Below are 25,746 nucleotides of genomic sequence, written 5' to 3'. Positions count from 1 at the left end.
TCCTGCAATCTGATTCCCCAGAGATAATCTCTTTAATAGAACATTTCTGTGCTTATATTAGCACTTATATATGTTAATGAAGGGTTTGATTTTTACATAATGTAAATTTCTACAGCTGCATTTATTAACTCCGTTGAGCATCTATTTGTGAATCGGATCACAAAATATTCGGGCATCAGAGCTGAGGGGGCTTTCTAAAGGCGTCTGTAAATATTTTATAATAAATGAACATTACGCAATGGTTACAAGCCCATGATTTAGAATCAGATAGGCTGTGTTTAAATCTTGGCTTTTCTATTTACTTGCTATGTGATTTTGAGCAAATTATCGTCTCTGGGTCTGTGTTTCCTCATCTTTAAAATGGGTATAATAATAGCCCTCATAGAATTGCTCAGAAGAGTAAATGAATTTTATAGGTAAAACACCCAGAAGAGTCTGGTGCATAAACAGAGTAAATGCTCCTTTTGCTGTTATATTATTTCTCCTTGGGTGTGTAAGTAACTTAGTCTCTCTGAGATTTCGATAAATGCCCTTATCTGTAAAATGGGAATACTTGTAACTATCCCATAGAGTTTTTGTTAGAATTAAATGAGATAAATACACTTCAAGAGCTTAGTATGTACCTGGTACTTAACCGTGAACATTTTTTAGTTTTTCCAAGCTGGGTCTAAGGTGTACTGGTAACCCTACCCTTACTGTGTTGAGTGATTCTGTGGAGACTGGCCAACCAGGAGGGCAAAGGGAAAAAGCAGAGGGTGCAGGGCAAGCCTGGTGCAGCTTCAATGCCAGGGCAGATGGGGAGGGTAGTGGAGGTGCCTCTGGGGTCTGAGCACCTGTTATGGGAGTCCCTTCCCCATCTTCCCAGCAGCCCCCTTAGTGATTGTTCAGCTGGCAGCCGCTCAGGACATTGTCAAGACAGAATCAGTGAGAGGTGGTTCCTGCGTGGGGGAGGGCAAGGTAACTGTGCACTGAGGCTGAACTAGGTGGATGTCGACCCCTTAGCAGAAGCAGAGGAGTTTGGAGGGGGAAGTAGTTTAGGAGGAAAGAAAAGAAGACCCTGTGGCTTTGTTAGTTCTGAGGAGCAAACCCTCCAGATGCCTGAAGTTCCAGAGGGGTCAGAGGTAGGAGCAAGGACTTGAATCATTCGCATGGGGGTGGGTGTTGGAGATTTCTGCGGGGAAGAAGAGTGTTAGTGACTGGGGCCATTAACCAGGGTGAGACCACGACAGCCCCCCAGCCGCTGAGTGCTTGTTCTGTGTGCCCGTCTTGTGTGGGCAGGACAGGTACACGCGTCCCTCTCTGTGCCAATAAATGTTGGCTACAGGAGTGGCTTCTTGAGAAGGGCCTGGGAAAATGCTTTGTAATGTAAAGCGCTATAGAAATGCAGAGTAAAAGGTGGTATTATTAAGAGGGGATTGGCTAAGTTCATGGGCCAGAGATCTACACCATTAATGTGGGAACCCAGGCAAGTTTGAGATCTCTCCATAATGTTTCAGAATGTCTTTTCATTTAGAACAGGGGAAAAATCATGTCGGTTTTTTTTTTTTTCTCCCAGTTACTTGATGTTTTACTAATGGTGCTATTGGTTCGGACACATTTGTCATGAGAGTTGCATTTATAAGGAGTTTGGTCCTTTTCTTTTTTTCTGAGCCTAAAATGCATGTGCTGAACTGGACAGAAATTTGAAAATGTGGTTCCCAGAGCGACTTTTTCAGGGGAAATCGAGCTCTAGCCCCTGACTCTGGGAGAACTTCTAGACTCTGGTCTCATGTCTTTCTTGTCACGTTTCCCTTCCAGATTTGGAACTTGGCTTCAAACAAGCTAACATTCTTGAACTCCTATAAGATGAAGATGTCAGTTATCCTGGGAATTGTCCAGATGGTTTTTGGTGTCATTCTCAGCCTTTTCAATCACATGTAAGTTTCACAATGAACTTTCTGCCTGTCGGTCTGACCATGTCGGGGATGAGTAGTGGCAGAGCTACCAGTTCGCTCCTGTGTCCCTCTGCAAGTTTCCTTCCTATGGGGACTGCTTTCCCCGGTCTCTTGGCTTGAGCTCAGACAAGCTGGTTTGCCAGAAATGACACCTCTGTTTCTCCTGAGCTGGGTGCACCTTTCACCGCAGAAATATATGGGGGTTCAGCAAGAGACTGCAAGGTCACAGTGCCATGTGTCCTCCCAGCCTGCAGGGCCTCCGTTGGTGCTATATCCAGGCTTAGCTCCCACGGGCAAATGGGGACACAAGTACATTTTGGCCAAAGTGCCCTCAGATTCTGAATTCCATTTGGTATAATTTCTTCCTGCTGGCAGCAGCCTCTCTCTCATTTCTTTGACTGTTAATGTTCTCCCATCTCTTCTATCTGTTAAGATTGATCTCTAGAAAGCTTCTCAAACTTGCATATTTGTGCTAAAGCTGTAAGTGTTTGAAAACAGCCTCAAATATGCCTATTTAGAGATCCTTTTGTGGACATGGCAGCTTGTAGGTATTGCTGAAACCCACCTGCCAGGAGGTCAGCACAGTGCCAAAGAAATGGTACAGAGTTTAGAGTCAGAAATTTGACTACTGGTTCTAACTCTTTATAGCTGTGTGATCATAGATGTGTAGCTTAACGTCTCTGAGATCGTTTTCTGCTGTAGAATGGGAATAGAGGAGTCAGAATGGGTCGGCGATCGTGCAGTAACAAACAACTCCCAAATCACAGTGGCTTATGACCATGACGCATGTCATCGTGGGCCACCGGGGGCGCTGCTCATCTCATCCTCGCACTGGGACCAGAGCTGATGGGCTGCCACCACCTGGAAGCTGCCAGTTGCTGTGACAGGAGAGTGTGGTCAGTTACACACTGACTCTTAAGCTTCCACCTGGCGTGACACATGCCACCTCCATTCCCATTTCATTGACCAGAGCCAGTCACATGGTGACCTCCAATCAGAAAACCAATAGATGTACGATTCTACTTAAAAAATAAGAACTATTTAGTGAGTAAACGAATGACAGCGCCTTGGTACTACTGCCTGCCTAAAAGTGCTGTGAGAGTTAAATGAGAGATAAAACCAGGAAGTGCTTTCTGGGCTATGATTGACATCGTGTGTCAGGCTGGCCTCAACTATCTCTAGTAATCCTGCTTTATCATGCGATCTCCATTTTTCCCTCCAATAACTCTTACAATTAACAAAGGGTCTGGAGCCCTTTTCTGACATTTTAACTGGGTGTCCCCCAACTTAGTCTCGTGGGACTCTCTCTATGTCTTAGAGCAGAAGTTGGCAAACTTTCTCTGTAATGGGCCAGACAGTAAATGTTTTAGGCTTTGCAGGCCAGATGGTCTGTGTCACGGCTACTCAATTCTAGTTTTGTAGTGTGAATGCTGCTACAGACTCTATGTAAACAAACGAGTGTGCGTGTGTTCCAATAGAACTTTATTTATGAAAACTGAAATTTGAATTTCCTATAATTTTCACGTGTCATCAAATATTCTTTTGATTTTTTTCCCCCCAACCATTTAACGATGTAAAAACCATTTTTAACTTGTAAGCTGTACAAAACTACGTGATGGGCTCAGTTTGGCCTGTGGGCCATTGTTGGCCGACCCCTGTCCTAGGGCATCCTTAGGGGAAAAGCTGCCAAGCCATGCTTCTATATCCTTGTACCATTAACGGTGTCGATATGAATTAGGTCTGCATGGGAAGCTGTGGCCAGATCATCAATTGTCTATGTGAGCCTGCCCTCTGCCTCAGACTTTATCTTCTAGACCCTGGTTCTCTCTGAACCTTTTGTGCAAAAGCACCTTTCTTTCTCATCTTCTCCAGCCATGCATGATTGCCGCTTGCCTGGGGAGTGGATGCAGGGTTCAAAGAAATGAACATTTGGTGATTTGGAGAGAATAGTGAGTTGTTGGTATTCCTTCAATGTTCTGTCTTGTATGTGTGTATGTTTCCCACCCTCAGATTCTTCAGAAACACTCTCAACATCATTCTGCAGTTCATCCCTGAGATGATTTTTATCCTGTGTCTTTTTGGATACCTGGTTTTCATGATCATTTTCAAATGGTGCTCCTTCGACGTCTCTGTGTCCCGGCGAGCCCCAAGCATCCTCATCCACTTCATCAACATGTTCCTGTTTAACTATAATGACCCTTCAAATGCACCCCTATACAAACATCAGGTATTTATGGGGTTTTTTTCTTCCTTTACGCACTTGATTATGTTAAATCTCTCTCCTACTCTTGGGTATTGCAGAGAGTAATTATCTGCAAGACTGAGCCATCTCAGCACCCGATGTGTTAGGTTCTTCAAATTTCAGAAGGTCTTATTGGATGAATGTCTGGGCGCTGAGGGCAGTGCTGTGGTGTGACTCCAGCCGTTCCTATCTGGGTAACACATGGGAGGGATTATTGCTGTGGGGTTGAAAATTAGCTTGTACGTTGTCTGCGAAGAAAGAAAAAAATAATCCTTCAGATTGATTGGCTTGAAACTGTAAATGCTCTAAATAGCACCTTAAAAATGAGTAATCTTTTATTATAAAAGTAAACTCTAGTTAAGGTTCACAAGAAAGAAAATTGAAATAGAGTCAAGAAGGAGAATCCCTCTGTTCACATGGGGAGTGAATTTCTGGAAAACTGAACCAAACTCATGCTGTCCTATGAGCTTCCATGGCTAATTGGAGATGCTTTCTTTCTTTTTTTCTTTGGGCTCTTCTTCTATGGATGATACCTTCCAACAGTTGGATGTTATTGCCATTCTGACTTCTGTTTCTTTCAGCCTCATTATCAACTTAATATTTTATTTTAAAAAAGTATAAATGTCCCATGAGAGGTGGGTATAAAAATATCTCAGTGGCTAATTTTTGGTTACACAAGTAGTTCTTTTCCTCTGGCCTTTCCCAGTGATAACCTGATCATATTGTTTGCTGGTAGATTTTCACTACGGGAGGACCCACTTATGTAGGTTCTCATTCCTCTGGATCAAGCTCTAGGGCTAGATTTCTCAATACCAGGTGGCCCTTCGGTGCACATGGCACCTGCCAGTGATCGCTCGTCCTGGGTCCCAGTTACAGCCATGCTCCTCCTACAGCTGCACACGTCCTCATGAGTTTGAATCCTAGCTGTGTTCTCCTCCCCTACAGAAGCAGCAAAGAAGAAGAAGAAAAAGTAAGGAATGATTTTAGATAATAATCAGAGACGACATGTAGCTCTGAAAGCTCTCTTGTATCCCACCTTACTGTTGTTGCACCTGTTTGTTATACATCGATGGTGTAGGAATCATCCCTAGACTATTGGCATTAAATGAATGTATCTGGAAGGTTCGTTTATGCAAAGCTGGAGTCTAAACGAAAGTTCACTTGGATTTCCCAAACAAGTCTTCTCTTTGAGGCACGGTACTCAGATTCACCACATAGTTCATGTGCTAATTCTTTTCCTAAAGACTAAAGTCCTGTCTTAGTGCGCTGAACATTGAACAGCGGATGGCTTTTCCAGCTTTTTTCCATTCAAAAATGTTATTTGGAGTTGGCTGATTTCCACACCCTGGAATGAAGATTAATTATCTAGACACAGTTTGCAGTTTCCATAACCTCATCTTCCCATCATGCAGCTGGAAGAGACAGTGTAAGTTACTAATACAGCCTCCCCCAAACACTGCCCTGGTTGCTTCGTGCCATGTTTCAATACCAAAGAAGAAGAGCAACAGATAAGTAGACATCTCTGGTTGCTTTGTACATTGTGAGGGGAAAAAGCATGATATCAAAATGGGCAAATGGCAACGAGGTAGCTTCGAGGACAGGGGCCTGGGACTGGCAAGTGCAGTGTGTGTTCCCGTGGTTCTCCCCCTTCTTGGGAGCAGTTAAGAGTGGAGGAGGGGGCTTCCCTGGTGGTGCAGTGGTTGAAAATCCACCTGCCAATGCAGGGGACCGGGTTCGAGCCCTGGTCCGGGAAGATCCCACATGCTGCGGAGCAGCTAAGCCCGTGTGCCACAACTACTGAGCCTGCGCTCTAGAGCCCGAGAGCCACAACTACTGAAGCCCGCACACGTAGAGCCCGTGCTCCGCAACCAGAGAAGCCACCGCAGTGAGAAGCCCGCGCACCACAACAAAGAGTAGCCCCCGCTCGCCGCAACTAGAGAAAGCCCGCGCGCAGCAACAAAGACCCAACGCAGCCAAAAATAAAATAAAATAAAATAAATTTATTAAAAAAAAAAAAAGAGTGGAGGAGGGTAGGAGATGGAGAAGATAAAATGTTTCCACTGTTATCAGGGTAAATCTTGTTACAATTGGGATGATAATAAATTGTCTCACTGGGAGCTTGGCCAGAACAGTTAAAGAAATGTGAAGGCTCAAGAAACGTTTTCCCTTTTACTCTGAGCACCCCATTTCTACACCTTTTCAATGGCTCTGATGAAGCCTTCCCAGGAGTCCTGGTTCTTCAGACCATAACAGCTCTGGGTCACTCCTCAAACCCAGTGACTCGGGAGGGTAGGGAAAAGAGTTAGGGATGAGGATGTGAAAGGAAATATGTAACAGGATGATAAAATGGGATGGCTCCTGGGCTTCAGTGAGGCATGAAGACCACAGACACCTCACTCCAAAGTGAATTGTGACAGAGAGAGAGACAACAAAAGAGAGTTCAGCCCAGGCGTCCCAGGACCCGTTAGGTAACTCACCCACAATGAGACTGTGCGCGTAGGGGACGATTTTTTTTGAAAAAGAGAGCAAGAGGGCTTAGTAGTACTGGAAATATAAGGTTACTGACGGAGACAGTAAGTTTGTGACTTAAACTGACCCAAGGACTTTTGGTCACTCCAGAGTGACCAGTGCAGTGCCAGCCCTGCTCTTTGTCCAGGGCCAGGGCTGACTGTCCCCACGGAACAGAGTCAAGGGGACGAGGGACAAATAAAGTTGCCCTTATGATGTGGCTCATGAGCACTTCTGTCCAATGACAGGCTCCACATGGTGTGGGTGTATGGTAAGGGACCACTTGGAGAGTAAGGAATAAAGAGAGGGAGACTCCCGTGTCCACCATGATTGGCCCCCCCGCACCATCGGACTGACAGTTCTCTCTCTGCACTGGGAATAGCCCAAGATGGGAGGGTGAATGGGTCCATTGAAATGCTTTAGATCACTCCAGATAAAGTGCAGCTGAAATGATACATATTTACCATTTGTATCACACGAAGTGTGCTGTGCAACCACCTTGAAATGATAGGATCTTACGGTTTTGGTCTTACAGCAAGAAGTCCAAAGCTTCTTTGTTATTATGGCTTTGATTTCTGTGCCGTGGATGCTTCTGATTAAGCCGTTTATTCTTAGAGCCAGTCATCAGAAATCCCAGGTAAGCACCATCCACTTCCATTCACTCACTGTGGGTAAGAATGTGGGTTCCCTGCAAATGTAAGTTGGGGTTTAGAGAGAACACCACATTTACCAGGGCCTGAAGGACCTGGCGAGGTGAGGAACTGGCCCACCCCAGGTATGCTTCCTACCGTAGAGCTCAGCTTTTCCTTGGGGCTTTCTTGATTCCAGCGTAATGGTCACATTTAAATCTTAACGTGCTGCAAACTGCTTGGGGTGTGTGTGCTGAGTCAAGTGGTAGTTAATGAGTTTTAAGCCTCTGAATGTTGTTGTTTTATTAGTTGAAAATAAGAGTCTTTTACTATAGTTTTAGTGTGTTAATGAGTACTGAAAGTTGTTTTCATCAGGATTCTAAAGTTGTGGGGAAAAAAATAAATAAAGTTGTGGGCTTTTACTGTATTATGTTACAGATGGGGAGAGGGAACTAGAGGAGGAAACATGCTTAAATAAGTCCGTTCTTGTTTTTCTGATTTTCACCCTATTGTCAAACACCAGTTTCAGCCCACTTCCTCCTTTTGTCTAAACTTCTCCTGAGCCTCAGGTTTACTCAGGGGGTGACGAAGTGTTTACTGTCAGCCTAAATCAAATAGGATTTGGGAAGATTAACCTTCCAGGGAGCATTAGAGTCTAGAAATGACACACAGGCACTCCGTCTCTGCTTCCCTCTGTCAGTGCAAAATATTAAGTGGGCTATGCTGAGATCACGTTTGTTTTAGGTGGTTGGAAATATTTTCAGATAAACCTTATTTTCTAAACTCTGACATGGCTGACGGTACAGTCGGGGACCTAGGTGGGTCCAGGCTGGAGTTCAGGAGGTTTGTCTCTAGGTGGCGCTCTCTTTCTAAATCACCTGCCTCTCCCACTATTTCCTGCCAGCCTTGACCAGATCCAGAACCTGTCTGAAATGTAATTTATGTGGGATATAAATACACAGGAAGGCAAACCAAAGAATACTTGTTTATTGTTTGGTTAATAGGTGAGAGACCAAGATGGTAAAGGAGAGTTGAGGTGGACCATTGTCCAAATAGGTGAACTGGTGTTTCAAAGGAAGGTGGCAAATACCTTTCTGCAGAAATGGATGCAACTGTCTTTCTTAGAAACTCAACCTGTCCGTAAGTCGAGGACCAGGTTACTGCTGGCTCGCCTGAGTCCCAGGACTCTCCAGCCGTAGCTTGTCTTATTCTTTGCTCCACAAGAGCTGTCTAAATAGTGGCTGAGCCCAAAGTGATAGATTTCTCCCTTTTCCCCACGGATGACTTGTATGACAGGGAAGGAAGTAGAGGTGCTTTTGTAGTCTGCCATTTTGGGCGATACCTCCTAGACTGACTCTGGGGAACAGGAGCTCCCAAAGACTGCTTGGAGGCCTGCCTCCTTGGCCCCTGGGATGTGTAGCTGTCGATTGATTCGTTAGGCTGCTGATTAGATGGTCCTTTTTCATGTTAGAAACATTTCCTTCCACCTCCATCCAAGAGGTGATTCCACAATGGAATTATTTGGCCTCCTCTCAATTCCCCCTGTGAAACCTTAAAGAGGCCCAGTACATAGAGATTATAAACAGACTTGTTCTGATGGGCCTTGGGGGGAAATGAGCAGAGGTCCCATCTCCTCAGGCTCCTCTGTAACCCTATAACCCTGGGTGCCTGCAGGACATGGTTTGGAAACCCCTTCACTAGAGGGCCACCTGTGATGTGGCCCTTTTGGCACGCACCCTGTAGGCAGCCAGTGAGCACACATCTCCTCCCCAGAACTACTCATGCCAGCCCCCTGGGCCGCCTGGACCACCCACATTCTGCTTCCTCTATTGACTTGCTGCCGTGGACCCAGGTCTCCTATCACTCCGTATCCCAGGTCACAGTGAAGTAACTTTGCATTTCTATTTAAAATCTTTACATTTACATGCGTGTTTTCTATGCTAAAATTCATTGAAGTATAACCTACATACATCAAAGTGCACAAATGATAAGGGCACAGATCAGTGAAGTATCGTAACATGAACACATCCGTGTGACCAGCAGTCAGATAGAGACGCAGAACACCATCCGACCCTGAAGTCCCTGTGTGCCTCCTTCTGGCCACTCTCACCCCAAGGTCAACCATTATCCTGACTTCTAACGCCATAGGTTAGTTTTCCCTGTTCTTGAACTTTATGTAAGTGGAACCATACACCACGCCTTCGTTTGGATCTGGCTTCCTTCATCCAGTGTTATGTTTGAGAGATTGTGTGTGTGTGTGTGTGTGTGTGTGTGTTTGTGAGTGATAGCTATGTATTATAGTATTCCCTTGCATGAATATACCACAATTCGGTTATCCATTCATATATTGATAGTTACTTGGCTTTTTTCCAGTGTTGTTAGTAATTACAGATAGTACTGCTGTGAACATCCTTGTGTCTGTCTTTGTGCACATGTGTTTTACGTGTTTTTAGAAAGTTGCAAGTAACTAATTTAAAATTGATTACTATTTTATTTCAGACGGCATCCAGCTCAAACATTGTGAGATGTTTAGTTAGGGGGATTGCAAAGTATATTTTGAATGGGAAGAAGAGTCAGTAAGATTCACAAAGTCCCAGTGTCACGCTTCTACACAGTTGTTTACGCTCATTTGAACCGATTTCAGGATATGACCAGAAAAGGCTAGCATTTAAAGATGGAAATGGAAAAACTGTCTTCTGTTTCTTCTTTGGTATTTTCTTCCTTAAGTTGATGGGGAGAGAAAATAGGATTTCAAGAAGACAAAGTAATGTTAACTTGAGCCCCATTCCTCACCATGGGGCAAGGAACCATGGGCCAAGGGGAAAGGCTTACCCAGAGCCCCCTCTTGGTACCCGGCACCCTGGAACTTCTGTCCAGATGGACACAAGCCCACTTCCAGGGCATAAAAAGGGCCAACCACAGCACCGGCCTGGGTACCGCTGACCCTGGCGTGGCCAAGGGGCAGCAGCACTCCCAAGGAGGGAGTGTGGGTAGAACGTAGACATTTGGGTGGGAGTGTCCACGCATGTGCACGCGAGGCCACGGCCCTTGTGCTGTGAGATGAAATCACAGGTGAGAAGGGAAGGGTCACACGCCGGGGTGCAGGGCCAGCTCTCCCGTGCTGCCGTGTCCTGGTGTGGGATGCTGAATTTGAACCTGGCCTTCCAAGTTCTTGTGAGAATTTATTTATTAAGACAGAGGCCAGAACATATTTTATTTAGGAGTTTGTTGGCTTGATTTATAACTTTTAAATATTTAAACATATGGCATGTGGGCTTTCATTTGTACCTTTGCCCAAAGATCTGCAAATGTTAGGTGCAGACCTGCTGAAGAAAGTAAGGTAAAGATACTTTAATGCCTAATTTGCAATATGCCACCCGTGAAATCATTCTAGGAAAAACTTTGGATGTGGGACATTAAATTTCACAGTGACTTGAAAGAAATATTTTCTTTAGACTCAAGGAGAAAACCAGGCCAAATTGAATGGTGACTACACCTAGATTTTTTTTTCCTTGAACTTTTTTCTTAGCTATTTTCATAAAGTGATGTTTTTATTTTAAAAAGTATATTTGTGTTGGAAAAGTCATTGTCTAGTCCGTTTGGGCTGCTGTAACAAAATACCACACACTGGGTGGCTAAAACAACAGAAATTTATTGCTCACAATTCTGAAGGCTAGAAGTCCAAGATCAAGGTGTCAGCATCGTCACCTTCTTATGAGGCCCCTTTCCTGGGAAAGGGAAACTCCCCTTCTGGCATCTTCTCTCTGTGTCCTCACCTGATGGGAGGAGCTCGGGAGCTCTCTGAAGCCTCTTTTATAAGGCACTAATCCCATTCACGAGGGCTTCACCCTGATGACCTAAGTGCCTTCCAAAGGCTCCACTTTCTTATACTTTCATCTTCGGGGGTTAGGATTTTAACATGAATTTTGTGGGGGGGACACAAACATTCAGACCATAGCAGTCATTAATCTCTCTTAATTTTGCTTGTAGAAATCTGGCTATTTGGGTCACACGACGATTGGTTTACTGTAAAGAGTGTGATTAATTTGGTACATTCTGGAACACCGTGGAGAAAAGCACATGCCCTGGAATTAGACTGCCTGGATTTGAATCCTGGCTCTGCCACTAACTAGCCTTACCAGCTGTGCAGTCCTGGGCTCATTTCTTAACCTTTCTGTTACTTAAGTTTACTTCTCTGTAAAATGGGGTGATAATTTTGCTTACGTAAAAAGATTGAATAGAGGGTTTAGAACAGTATCTGGGGCATAGCTAATACTTAATGAGAGCCTTTATTTTATATAGAAGTTTTGTCATTCTAAGGGTGAATTTGACACTGCATTTTCTTATTTGCTGAAAGCTGCAGGCCTCCAGGATCCAAGAAGATGCCACCGAGGACATTGAAGGTGACAACGCCAATCCTTCTGTGAGCCCTGGTCACAGGGCTTCTGCAGGTGCCCATGGGGCTCAGGATGACCATGATGAAGAGGTATTTGGGGGAGTTCCCTGGTGGCCTAGTGGTTAGGATTTGGTGCTGTCACTCCCGTGGCCCAGGTTTGATCCCTGGTTGCGGAACTGAGATCCCACGAGCTGCATGGCCAAAAAAAAAATTGCTTATCTAAAGAAGAGGGAAGAGGTATTTGGGACTTGACACCCTATGAAGACTTCCAGTTTGTACAGATTCTAGAAGCCAGATCTAGTCAGGGATGATGCTCACGTATTTAACAGCCAGTAGCGTGTGGGCACCAGCCAATCAGAACGGACTTAGGCAGTAGAGCTGGGAGGGTCGGGAGGACCCTGCTGGTGGCAACCCTGTCATCACTGAGTCATGGGAAGTTGGGGAGGTCCCAGGAAAGGGGGGGCACTTAAGCTTACAGCTACTTACCAACCAATCAGGGAGCATTTTTAATAATTTCACCCAGGTGCCACTCTATCTGTGAGTATGAGTTGAATATCAGCCTCACGTTTAGTGACACAGAAGGTCCTAAATGTTACTGAGGTCTCCTTGGCTCAGAACTGTGCCCCCGGGAGTCTGCTAAATTTGATGATCTTTCGCATCAGTGACCCTCACTCATGAGAGCAGAGCCCAAGTCTGATCCCTTATATTGAAACAAGAAGTGGGTTATTTATTCCCAGTCCTCCTTCCCAACGTAAGCACACTCAGACGCCATCGCCGCCTCTGGCCTCAACCCTGGCTCAGTCTCTTCTTTGTTCACTTATCTTTGTAACATTGTCTGCCTCTCACGTGAAGTCACAAATTCATGTGTTCTTCTCTCCTCCCTCCCTGTCCCTTTCCATCTAAGGGCAGCCACTACCCCCTCAGGAATGTACCATGTTTTCCCAGACAAGACGGCTGGCTGTTTTTATACCATGACTGAAGTCACCCACAGTCCTGAACCCCGGGCTGGGGGTTTTAACCCGAGCTCTGTTCTAATTCTGGAGTGGGGACAGGGTCCCTGAGGCCTGAGAAATGCTATAAATAACTCTGTCTGTGGTGTTAATTACTTAAAAAAACAACAACAAGTATTCATTTGCACCAATGAATAGTCAATTAGAATTAATGAAAAATCTGGATCATGGAAAGTTTTCCCAACAAGATTCCAGGTACAGAGAGTAACCCATATTCACGGCGATTGGTATTACTAGGTCTGTCAGACCTGCTGGAATGTTTTAGAATCCAACCCACACATCTTCTGACTCATCAAGTCCCAGCCTGTCCAGTACAACCTTCCTCATCCATCCTCCTCGTGGCCTCGGTATGTATCCGGTCAATGTTCACCTGCCACCTCCTTCGTGAACCAGCTGCCTTCACTGGGGGCAGCTTCAGGCTCCATTTGACGGCTCCTTCCCCCAGTGCAATCATGCCTGGGTCTCCCAGCACAAGGCACATACAGGCTCGACTCTGCTTCCCCCTCCAGGTCCTGTCCCACTTCTGTCTGCACCCGGAGTTAGCCAAACTCCAGGTTAAGGGCCCAGTTCTCCAGACTGCCAAGTCTACCCAACACTTCTGACACCAGCCACAAGTTTGGAGGTCCCCTCAGACTCCCTCATGTTCAGTCATTTGTAGACAGCTCACAGAACTCAGGAGAATGCTATACTTTCAATTATAGTTTTACTTACAACAAAAGTCTGCAAATCAGAACCAGCCAGAGGAAGACACAAGTAAGCAGAATCTGACACTGGGAAGGTTCCAAATGCAAAGCTTCTGTGTTCTTAGGGATGTATGACTCTCCCGGCATTGACATGTGGCAGTATTATCGTATTGTTAACTCAGGAAGCTCCCCTGAGCTTCTGTGTTTGATGTTTTATTGGGGTGTCATTATGTAGGTGTGATTGACCCAAGTGCAATCCAGATGGTTGCACTCAATCTCCGGCTCTGTCCCCTCCCTGGAGATGGGTTTGGGTTGATAATGTGTGGCTGAATGTCTTAACTCTCTAACCACGTGAAGCCAGCTCCCACTTAAACTACCAAGTGCCCACCATAGACACCTCATTAGCAAAAGTGGTGAGGTGTGGTCCCAGGGACGGACCATGAATATCAGACGTTTCTTCCACTTGGGAAATGCCAAGGGTTTAGAGGTTGCCTCCCAGGAGCCAGGGCAAAGCCAGACCTCTCTTTGGCTGAGGTTAATTCTTCACCAGACATTCCTCTGTTACTGTGACTCTCTCTACCCACTCTCTCCACCTCTGCCCATCCCCACCCCTTCAGTTCCTCCCTGCTGTTTTCACTGATGAATGGGAGGGGGAGGCACTGATTTTGATCTTTTCCCCATAGCATCTGACTACAACCCCCAGTGACCACAACCCCCATTTCTTCCTGGATATCCCTCCATCCTTGACGTCCTGGACCACAGCCCTGTGACTCCTCCCAGTTCTTTGACCTTTTCATTTCATCATCAATTTCCTTCTTTCTTATTTCTGAGTTGAGATGTTTCCTAAGGGTGGCAGCTCTTCTTTTCATGATCTTCCCCTTGTTCATCTTCTCGGTCCTCTTAGCTCCCACTCTCACTCCTCGCACAGGTGTGGTCCCAGGTCTCCGTTTCCAGCCCAAACTTTTCCTCTGAGCCTGTTGTGCCTCTGCTGGTCTGTGCTGAGAGATTCAGCCTGTATGGCCAGCTATCACCTGCAACACAACACATCTGGGAATCAGCTACTCCCCTTCTCCAATTTATTCATTTCTGCCAGTGCCATTCTTTCACCCATTCAGGCTCAGGGACCTCAGAGCCCTGTATGACCCTGGCCCTGCTGGGTGAGGGACCCTTCCCTGTGTTCCCACGACACCCCTGCATTCTTGGTTATTGCAGTTCCCATGCTGATGTGTGCTAACTGTCTGTCTGCATCTTCTCCCTGCTGGGCGGTGAGCTGCTTCAGGGCAGGGATGGTGCCAGTCAGATTGTTCCCCTCATAACATCAGAGTACGTGAAAGAAAAGAATGATCTATTGCTGTCTTTGCACTGTTCCTTTCCCCCTCATACCTGGATTACTAACGTAATCAACAAGTTGGCTTTTTTTGCTTATGGGCTATCCTTTCCCTGATCCATTTTTCTACCAGATTAATCTTGCCTCCAATATTTCTTTATTTTATTGAGATACTTTTACTGGTTCCTCATGACTCCAGGTGGTTTTCTCAATTGTGTCCATCCTTGCCTTTCCCACAGCTTCCACAGCTGAGTCTCTCCTCACCTCAGCAAGCTCCCAGTCGAGCCAAATGGTTTTTCTCCCAAACTTACCTTCATGATGTTCCCAACCACCTGCCTTTTCCTTACCCGGAGTCATTTTCTTTACCAGGAATGATCTGGCTTCTCTTTTTCCCTCCCTGTTCTTCACGGCTCAGCACAAATCTCAGTTCCCCTTACCAACCAACCACTCTGCTGCTTTGAGCTCTTTTCAGCCATTTCTGGGAAATGTTACCACACACACACCATATCCTACTTTGGGCTGCTCGTTCTCTTTCTACAAGTATATTAATACCTATTTCCCCCTCATTCAACTGGAAACGTCTTAACAGCAGAGTCCAGGCCTTGTTCGTCCGTTGTATCATTTGTAATACGTTCGAGTAGAAAGTACTTAATGAAATAGCATTACAAATTCTCTCTTTCAGTTCAACTTTGGAGACATCTTTGTGCATCAGGCCATCCACACGATTGAGTACTGCCTGGGCTGCATTTCCAACACAGCCTCCTACCTCCGGCTCTGGGCCCTCAGCCTGGCACATGCACGTGAGTGAGCGGGCCGCACGGCAGGGTCACCATCACCTGTCCCTTTGGAAACAGATGCAATGTACTTGTAGGTGAAAGTGCCTTCTGGGTCATTTCTGGTGCGCTGGCCAGAAGAATGGCTCTTCTTTCATAGTAGAAGTGACTTTTTTCAGTAGGTCTGGCTTTATCTTGCTGGAATGGTTACCCTCTGTATCAGCTTCCAGTTGTTGCTGTAACAAATTACCACATATGTGGCAGCTCAGAACACTGTGAAATTGACTATCTTACAGTTCTGGAGGCCAGAGGTCCTATAAACAAGGTGTTGGCAGGTCTGTTTTTTCTGGAAGCTCTTGGGGAGAATCTATTTCCTTGCCTTTCCTAGTTTCTACAGGCCCCTTGCATCCCTTGGTATAAAGATTCAAGCCCCAAGAATGACTTAAGTCTGGAATCTTGACTCATCAACTTACTTTGTAAAACCCCTCTTGATTTCTGCCTGCTTCTCCAGTCTTGTCTCTTGGTATTTCCCTCCATGCCCCACCGGCTCCCGATTACCCCCACCCGCTTCCCCATTTCATGTGCAGTGGCCACAAGGAACTGCACTGAGGCTCCCGAAGATGCCACACTAGCTGGGCCCCTCTGTGTGTTTGCCCCGCAGCTCCCTTGCCTGTAAAATTCTTCCCTTCTTTAACTCTCTCCCCACCTGATGTCTCATCCTTCCTTCAGAACTCAGCTTGGCTAACACCTTTCCCGGGTAGTCTTCCTCCCTGGTCCCCAGTCTGGAAGGTGCCCTTCCCCTGGGTTCTGGAGGTGCCCCTATCCTAGCACCGATTGTAATTCTGTCTCATTAGCCTGTCTCCCTACTAGACTGTCAGCTCCTGAAAGGCAAGGACCCTGACTTTTATCTCTGCATTCCCAGCACTGGGCATAATGCCAAGAACAGAGAAGCCAGGCCAAAATGTGTGCTAAAAGGATAGAAAGCAAAGCAGTGAAAGTGAGCCCGATTGTTGACTTACAGCAGAAAAGCAAGTGCTCTGCGTTAGTGTGGTCTTGACTGCTGTGGCTGTGTTTGTTTCCTTGCACAAACTCCTGTAATTAGAGTATCTCCCTGGAAGGGGTGGGGGGTTCTCTGGTATCTCTTCTTATAAGGGCACTAATCCCATCATGAGGATCCCACCCTCATCTCCCAAGTACCATCACTTTGGGGTTAGGGCTTTAATATATGAATTTGAGGGGCTGGGGGAGAAACAAACATTCAGTGCATATCAAATCATAGTACACGTATTCTTTTGTGTTTTGCTTCTTTGGCGTAAGATGATGTTACTCGGATTTATTCACGTTGCTGCCAGTAGCTATGGTTTGCTCACTTTCGTTGGTGAACAATATGCCATCATATACTTGTCCTCTTGATGGAAGCTCCTCCAAAGCTGCGTAGACAGTCTCACACAGGTACCCTAGGACACACATGACCGCATTCTCCACCTGGGAGTGGAATTGCTGAGTCGTAGGGTGTGCAGGTCCAGGATTATGGTGTAAGAATAATCTGCATTTGCCAGATAAACCGTGTGGTTGAGAATGTTTCTCTTGCATCTTGCAGAACTGTCTGAAGTGCTCTGGACCATGGTGATGAACATTGGCCTTCGCGTGCAAGGCTGGGGAGGACTCATTGGGGTCTTCATCATTTTTGCCCTATTTGCTGTTCTGACGGTAGCCATCCTTCTGATCATGGAGGGCCTCTCCGCTTTCCTGCACGCCCTGCGGCTGCACTGGTGAGAACTGGTTGTAGGGTAGATGTTCTCAGTGTGCTCTAGGGAAAGAGGATGGGCTGTAGGGCCAGCCAACTGGGTTCAAATCCTGACCTGCTCTGTGACATTAGCAATTCGCGTACCTTTTTGGAACCTTAGTTTAGTCCCCTTGTTGGTATGCTATTAAATGATGTAATACCTGGGAACATATATACATATACGATGACTGCTCTGTAAGACATGTTAGAAATGTTCATTTGTTATTATAATTGGCTTCAAAATAACAAATGTTCATTTGTTATTATAATTGGCTTCGACTGTTGGTAAGATGACGGATCTGAAAGGCTCACAGAGGGCAATGCTGAGCAAATCTTGGATGTCTGGCCTTTGTTGCTGAGTGCTGGAGTTATACCAACAGAACAGACAACTAAACTCTTTTTTTTTCTTTTTAAATTATTTATTTATTTGGCTGCGTCGGGTCTTAGTTGCAGCTCGCGGGATCTTTGTTGTGGCACGCGGGCTTCTCTAGTTGTGGCGCGTGGGCTCCAGAGCACGCGGGCTCTCTAGCTGTGGGGTGTGGGCTCAGTAGTTGCAGCACACGGGCTTAGTTCCCCTGCGGCATGTGGGATCTTAGTTGCCCGACCTGGGATCGAACCTGCGTCCCCTGCATTGAAAGGCAGATTCTTAACCACTGGACCACCAGGGAAGTCCCGCGACTAAACTCTTGGAAAGTGGAAACAGAAGGAGGGTACCCAGCAGGAGGAAGGCGCTCACTGCAGGCCCTTGACATTCACAGATGTGTCCAGAGACTGTCGGCCATCCCTGGGCCGACGAATATGAAAACATTTGTTTAGGCTTCTCTCTCTCCCAAGTCACATTTCAGCCGAGAGTTCTTTTTGTTTTTTTTGTTTTTTTTTTTACACACACACACACGCTGTATTTTATTTTTACAAGAGATAAATAGACTGACACCAAGCATTGTAAATGGATGACCACAACAAAAGCAACAATGATTGCAATTACCAAACACGAAACACACACATACTATGTCATAATATTGACATTCAGTCCAGTAATCCTCCACTGTAACAGCTCCTTTACTTTGCAGTGAAAATTGATTTGTATATTCTTTGCCTCTGAGTCCTTGTGGGATTTTTCAGCCGAGAGTTTTGAGTGTGCTGTCCACACTGAAGCATCAGGGCTCCTGTGCATCCTGAACCAGGCTGTCCTTAGCAACCCTGGGGCTTCCTCCCTCCCTCTGTGGCCACTGTTCATAAAGAAAAGGTTTTACACTTCACCTGTTGAGTTGAGAGAATCACAGGGTCCCCCGCCCGAGGCTATAACATCATTTCTCCCCGTGTCATTAAAGAAATGAACTCTGCAATATAATAGAGCGGAAATGATCATACATGATATCTGTTATGTAAGTTATAAAAATATAAGTCAAGGCTGTGGTGGTTCTGCAATCACGTAAGCCCCGCAGTTTGAGGTAAGGATGGAAACGAAAAACCTCGTACGACCTGGCGACACGCTGTCTCATCACCAGCTTCTCATCCTGTACTGCCAAGCAGGGGCTTCCCGGCTGGTGGGAGCTGGGGGAGGTCATGCTCTGGTCCTTGAGGCCACTAGCAAAGGCCTGGAAGAAGCGGGGTCGGGGGAGGGGAAGGTGTAAGAGGGAGGCAAGAGAAGGATTTTAAAAAAAAAGCCTCAGAGGAGTCCCGTGGTGGCTGCCAGCCTGGGGCGCCTTCGTCACCTGGTGCTTGATTTTTACACATGCTCAGCTTCTCCCCTCCAGCTGCCAGCCTCTCGTTTATGTGTTCAATCCCCCTTCTCCTTGCCCCTAACAACAGGGTGGAGTTCCAGAACAAGTTCTACGTCGGGGCTGGTTACAAGTTTTCTCCATTCTCCTTTAAACAAATCCTGGATGGGACAGCTGAGCAGTAGCTGTACGTCTGGTGGCTGCAGCCACCTCTTCCATCGGTCACCTCCTGCACCAGCCTCTGTGCCAATGGAAGAAGTTTCGTCTTGTCTTTAACGTCAGCCTGCATAAGACAGTCAATGGAATGATTGTTCTCGCTAACCGGAGGGAGGAAGCCATGTAATGTATCTGTAAGCCTTGGGATTTGATATGACTTAACCATGTCGTAGAGAGACTACATAGGCAAGTCATTTCAACCTCATGAGGGGTCTTAATTGTCAAATCCTAGAATGATTGAGAAATGGGGAGAGGGGAGTGCCAAACTGAGGTTTTCTTGTAATTAAACTTCTGGGCCATTCACTTTGTTATTAAGGTGTCTTTTTTCAACATTAGTCTGTAAAATTTAATCTTGATAATTATAGGCCAAAGCTAAGCAATAGAGTTACACAAAGTAACCCTAGAGAAAGGTTATGGTTTTTTATTCCTCATTTCCTCCTTCCTCAAATACCTTTTTTCCTTGTCTGGGGCTAAGTTTTACAGGATTAGGGACTTTCTCAAGAATTTTCACTCCAGGTAAGGAAAAACAGATAATGTTCTCTGTTCAGATGGAGGGCTGGCCCTGGCGTGGCTCGAATTGTTCAATCCTGCGGAATGAAGTGTGACGACATGATATCGTCAGTGATTTTGTTTATTCTCAGTGCACACTGTGCTGGAGTTAACTGGAGAAAGACGTCTGTAGGCTTCAGCAAGTTCTGGAAAATGGCTTGCCGGAAAGGAGTCTGCCAGACAGTCTACCCTGATGCACTCTGGGTCAGTTGGCCCCGGAGTCACTTCTTAGGCATCTTTGCTGGCAAACTTCCAAGAGCCAGATGTAGAAGAAGATGTGTTCCATCGGCTAGTCTGACAGCCTGTACTCAGGTTAATTACCATCTTTATGGCAACTATACTGGTAGAATGAAGTGTCACGAACATTGCTGTAGTGCTTTACAGTTTACAAAGCCGTTTCACGTAGCATCTCGCTTGTAATAAGTTTCCAGAAGATCTGACCAAATGCAAAATCGCCTTTTGGACAGATGTCTATTTTTTTTAAGCTCCCATCTGCCCCTCCGTGTAGCGGGGTTGACCAGGGTTCATGTTCAAGTGTTGTTGTTCAAACCCAAGGAAACGTCCATGTCACCTTCCACGTTGGTGTCCTGACTTGTGCAGCACAATTTAAGGCACGATCAGGTGCTCAGCAAGTATTCATTTAATGATTAAAACAGGTTGAGCTCAAGAGTCATATAGTTGGAGTCAGAAGACTCCGTATCTGTGAGTTCCAACTCTGATACTTTATCACGTGTGCCCTTGGGCGGGAACTGGAGTGTCCCACACATTGCTGGGGGTCAAAGAGCACCAAGCATGGATGAGGTACTCAGCCAATGGCATTGATCGAAGAAAAGGACAGACTAAAGTAGTATGTAAATGGTTCTTGTAAGTCCATAAATCCCCATGCTGCCAAGGTCACCAGAGAGTTTCAGGGTTCTCTCAGCTCATCACTGCCCTTCTCAATGGCTGTCTAAAAATACGCCATGCCTAGATGGGTCACAGCCTTTTGCCGTTTAATTCTAAACGGTGATGGCTGTGAGAAAAGGCATGAAAAAACAAAGCTGCCCTCTGCCCCTTGCTTGCCAAGACCCCTGTTCTTTCAGAAATCCCCGGCCTTCTTGAGAACGACATAGTAGTTTCCTCCAAGGATTGGCAGCCTCTTTCTGTCTCGATGAGAGATGTAATTTCCCCTTTAAAAAGGGATTGGGTGAAGGGCTGCTGAGAAGAGGGTGTGACCGGCATGTCACTCAGTCGCCCAGGATGCAGGGTTGTTTCTTAAAGAATCCTGTTCACAGAACTAAGCTGAAAGGGGAGGAGAAGACCTGCGAGCCAGGCTTCTTGGGAAGGGAAGTCCAGAAGCCCCCAAGAGGCCATCAGTGGTCCAACTTCTGTGTAAGACTCAGCTGCAGTAAGGAAGAGCAGAAGAGCCCGAAACTGGAAAGCTTTCCAGGAAATATAGGAGGTAAGAAACTCCGACAGGCAACGTAGATCTGGATTTACTTTTTCTGCTCTGGGGGCCAAGGGGATTTGACCATTAGTACTTGGCTGAATACAGATGGAGTATAAAAATTTCGCTCTTCTTACTGATGATATTGCAAAACAAATTACATCTCACACACACACACACACACACACACACACACACACACACACACACAAGCTCAGTTTTAAAAAGTTCTAGATGGCCCAATTATTTTTGGCTCAAAAATTAAGTGTAGCAAAATGCAGTAGAATAAAATGTCCATCAGTTCCTTAGAAATTGTTTGAATGAAGCCTGAACTCCATCTGAGCCCTGGAGTTTCACAGTAAATCCCCAATATGTCAGTTCTTTGAAGGCAGGCAGTGGTTACTTTCCTATTGTAGTTTTTCAGGAATGATAGTGAAGGATGTGGAGCCTTCTTCCCCATGTTAGTCCCTATTTTCTTGAATTGGTCTGACTGGTTATCCATCTATCCATCCCTCCAGGCATTTATCCATCCATCCGTCCTCTTCCTAGGCTAGAAGGGATTTAGAATGACTTAGGGAGCCAAAGAACAGAAGATGCCAGCTCAGCTTTTCCAACATTCTATTTCAGCATTGAGATTACAAGCTCTATGTCTCAGTAACTTTCCTCATATTCATCTCTGAAATATTTTGTCCTGTTTATAAAAACTTTTTTAATGAAACTTTTGGCTGAAACTCAAGAAAATATAGTAAGAGAATACTTTTCATATCTGTTAACTTTGAGTTAGTATTCAAGTGTCCTCTTAATGACTTGGAATGAAAGCCCCTTTATTTTTTTTACTTGTTTATTTTAATTAATTAATTAATTAATTAATTTTTGGCTGTGTTGGGTCTTCGTTGCTGCCCGCAGGCTCTCTCTAGTTGAGGCGAGTGGGGGCTACTCTTCGTTGTGGTTCACGGGCTTCTCATTGCGGTGGCTTCTCTTGTGGAGTACGGGCTCTAGGAGTGCGGGCTTCAGTAGCTGTGGCACGTGAGCTCAGTAGCTGTGGCACGTGGGCTCAGTAGCTGTGGCACGTGGGCTCAGTAGTTGTGGCACACGGGCTTATTTGCTCCGCGGCATGTGGGATCTTCCAGGACCAGGGCTTGAACCCGTGTCCCCTGCACTGGCAGGCGGATTCTTAGCCTCTGCGCCACCAGGGAAGCCCTGTAAGCCCCTTTATAATTCACAGATGTGAATAACAAAATCCTGATAATATCCTATCAACAACCCTGCACCCCTACAACCAACATGCCCCCACCAAGGAATCCTGTGGTTGAAGGCCCCGTATAACCTACTAGGGCAGGAATGAGAACTTTCTCTGTTGCGGGTAGTTTATATGTTTGTTTTTTCCATCCCTTGGCAACCTCCCCTGACATTGGGAATGCACCTGAGCCTTGACCATCTTCAAGGGCTGGGCATTAGAAAGATTGATGTTACAGTTGGCGAAACTGAACGGGTTTGCTCCTCTGAGTGGCGTCTGAGTCACACGTGACTGCCAGCTTTTTTGTCCACCAGCACCGCACCCCTGCACCAACCAGGCCATTCCATGTTCAGGTTTTTCTTTCTGTAAAATACGCTGGTTTTACAATGGAAAGCAATGTAGAACAAGCGCGTTTTTAGTGAAAATTACCTGTTTTGTTGTGCTCTTCATAAGTATAAGGTGAATGGGTTGGGTGGATATCACTGTTACATATCTGATTAGAGAGGTTATTTTTGGTCTTATGTTCCAATAGGCATATGGCACATGTGAGGGCTTCCTAACACCACTTAAGCTGACCCTTGAAATTTAATCAATCTATTTTAGAAAACAAGCAACTTTTTTTTTCCCCCCCCAATTTGGGTGGTTTTTTATTTGAGTCCAAGGTGTTTTCATGTTGGCCAAATATTAACAATAATTGCCTTTGGAGAGATACACATTTGATAACTCTGTAGATGCTTAAAAACTTACCCTGAGTGTATTTGATTTGTGATTATGGTGAAATTTTAGAAATTTAGTTGATACCTTTATTCAGAGATGAGAAACAGTACTACCATGAATGCTTATGTTGCAGTGAGCACTGTGCCCTATTATACAAGCATTATCTCATTTAATCCTCAGAACACACTTAAAAGAAGGAAGTTTATCAGGTAAAAATCACACATACTTGGCTAGTCCAAGCATAGTGGTGTTTACAGTTGATCACAGACAGTTACAGATTTCTCTGTTCCTTCTCTACTCCCACTGCTTCACTTGAGTAGCCTAAAGAAAACACACACACACACACACACACACACAGAGCTTTTTTTTTCCCCACGGAAAATATGTCTAGAAGTGAACCTTCAAGGTTGTAAGAGAGCTCCACATCATCATCGTCAGGTCCCAGGCTCTTTCTAGCTTACGCTCTGCCAGTCTTAGCCGAGAGTTTCCATCTTTCCAACTTCACATTTGTATCACCACCGAAAATGGCTGCTGAAGCACCAGCCATCATGTCTCCATGATCCGGGGAGGAGGCAAAGGGGCAAAAGAGGGCTTTCTTAGAAGCTCTCCCTAACAACCTCCACCGGTATCTCGGTGGCCACCCCATAAGCAAGGTCCAAGGGAAGACTTGTTACTGGGAAGGCAGCAAGCTATTTCTCCCACAGGTAGCTGGTATTATTTTTATTTTCAGATGAGGGAACAGAAGAGTCTCAGTCGCAGTCTCACCATGGCCACTGACTTCCTTCCTTTTCTCCCTCCCTCTCTTCCTCCCTCCTTCCTCTCTCCCTTCCTTCCTCCTTCTTCCCTCCTTGTCACCTCTAATTCCTCTTCTCTCCTCCCTTCCTTCCTTCTCTCCCTCTCTTCATCCATCCCCTTCCCTTCCCTATTCCTTCCCTCCTTCATCCCTCCTTTTCTTCCCTCCTCTCCGCTTCCCTCCTTCTTCCCTCTTTCCCTCTTCCTTCTTTTCTTCTTCCTTTCTTCCTTCTTTCCTTCCTACGTTTATTAATTTAGTAGGGATAAAAGGATACCTAAGGATTTTTATTACCATAACTTTGTCAGTTATTACAGAAGATGAACAGTTTTCCAGTTTTGTTTGCAATTTCTATATCCTCTTGTGAATAACCTGTTCATATAATGTTCCCATTAATCCATTAGGATCTTAATTTTTTTTCTTGTAATTTGTGGTTTATATCTACTACAGACATCTACTGCATATATAATGGCTATTCTTGTTCTTTTAATTTTCGAAATTGTGATAAAATACACCTAACGTAAAATTTACCATTGCGGCAATTTTAAAGTGAACAGTTCAGTGGCATTTAGTTTTACAATTTAGTTGCACAGTGTTGTGCAACCACGCACCGCTAGCAAAGGCTAGGCACCTTGTGGACTTGTGGCCAGTCAGTGATTTGATTGTTTCCGGGTCAAGTGCCCATCCTGACCCAGTAGGTCCAGGCCAGTGATAGAGGGCAGGCGGGGCTCATGGCACAGGGCACAGTGGCTTACGGAGCACTGTGACACATCAACTGCGCATCTTCATTGGTTCATTTCTTCCAGAAGGAATTTTCATAGTAACAGACATAGCCTTTCTGAAAATTCAAACAATGCAGAAAAGTATAAAAGAAGAAAGAAAAAGCCACCCCAAGTTCCATCTGCCGGGTAATTCGTTCCTTACCTTTTTCTCTTGGCCAAATCCTCCTCATCCTTCAGGTCTCAGTTTTTCAGGACTCGCCTCCCTGGGTCCCAGGACTCGGCAAAGCAGGGCCTCCCTTACGTTGCCAGAGCAACCTCTGCTACCCTTGGGACCATGTGGTTCTCACCTGAATACTTGCCTTTATCCCCCATTAGACTGTAAGTGCTTTGGGGGCAGGAACCCTTTTCATGATATTTTATTGTCTGATACATAGTAGTGTTCCATAAATATTTGGTTTTTTTTTTTTAAACTTTGGGTTTATTTATTTATGGTGTTGGGTCTTCGTTTCTGTGCGAGGGCTTTCTCTAGCTGTGGCAAGTGGGGGCCACTCTTCATCGTGGTGCGCGGTCCTCTCACTATCGCGGCCTCTCTTGTTGCGGAACACAGGCTCCAGACGCGCAGGCTCAGTAATTGTGGCTCACGGGCCTAGTTGCTCTGCGGCATGTGGGATCTTCCCAGACCAGGGCTCGAACCCGTGTCCCCTGCATTGGCAGGCAGATTCTCAACCACCGCGCCACCAGGGAAGCCCCATAAATATTTGTTGAAAGACAAAACACAGTTTCAGACATCTCTCCTGAAATTTCTATGCAGGTATGTATTTAAATGAGATTTTATGAATTGGGATCATTGTATACATACATTAGGTACATACATATTGGAAAATGCTTTTCAGCGCCAAATAGCCTTTCACCTAAGAGCTTTTAAATGGCATTCTGTTACAGGAGTGTATTATAATTTGTTTGGTCACTTCTCTACTGGTGGGCATTTAAGTGGTACCCAATTCTTTCATTGCTGTTGTCATAACAACAGTGTGTTGAGCTTTCATACACCTTTATCTTCATTCACCTTTTTGATTACCT

General features: G+C 45.5%; 2 protein-coding genes across 13 annotated transcripts in view; both read left to right on the top strand.

The window, feature by feature from the left end:
- The window catches only part of ATP6V0A4 (ATPase H+ transporting V0 subunit a4), a 72,792-nt gene extending 53,256 nt beyond the window's left edge, over positions 1-19,536 (top strand). For all 12 annotated transcript variants that reach the window (XM_061198780.1, XM_061198781.1, XM_061198782.1 and 9 more), the window contains 7 exons: positions 1,798-1,916; positions 3,945-4,161; positions 7,220-7,321; positions 11,671-11,799; positions 15,412-15,529; positions 17,103-17,274; positions 19,101-19,536. In XM_061198780.1, the coding sequence (XP_061054763.1) occupies positions 1,798-1,916; positions 3,945-4,161; positions 7,220-7,321; positions 11,671-11,799; positions 15,412-15,529; positions 17,103-17,274; positions 19,101-19,194 (951 nt within the window). In that variant the 3' untranslated portion in view covers positions 19,195-19,536. The remainder of the gene's footprint in view (positions 1-1,797; positions 1,917-3,944; positions 4,162-7,219; positions 7,322-11,670; positions 11,800-15,411; positions 15,530-17,102; positions 17,275-19,100) is intronic.
- Positions 19,537-21,165: 1,629 nt separating this feature from the next.
- The window catches only part of SVOPL (SVOP like), a 77,513-nt gene continuing 72,932 nt past the window's right edge, over positions 21,166-25,746 (top strand). Inside the window, exon 1 of the mRNA XM_061198792.1 lies at positions 21,166-21,215. The gene's annotated coding sequence lies outside the window, so the exon portion shown is untranslated. The remainder of the gene's footprint in view (positions 21,216-25,746) is intronic.

The sequence above is a fragment of the Eubalaena glacialis genome, chromosome 8 (assembly GCF_028564815.1).
Source record: "Eubalaena glacialis isolate mEubGla1 chromosome 8, mEubGla1.1.hap2.+ XY, whole genome shotgun sequence".
NCBI lineage: Eukaryota > Metazoa > Chordata > Mammalia > Artiodactyla > Balaenidae > Eubalaena > Eubalaena glacialis.
Note: the sequence above shows the minus strand (reverse complement) of the source record. Positions and strands in the feature narration are given on the sequence as shown.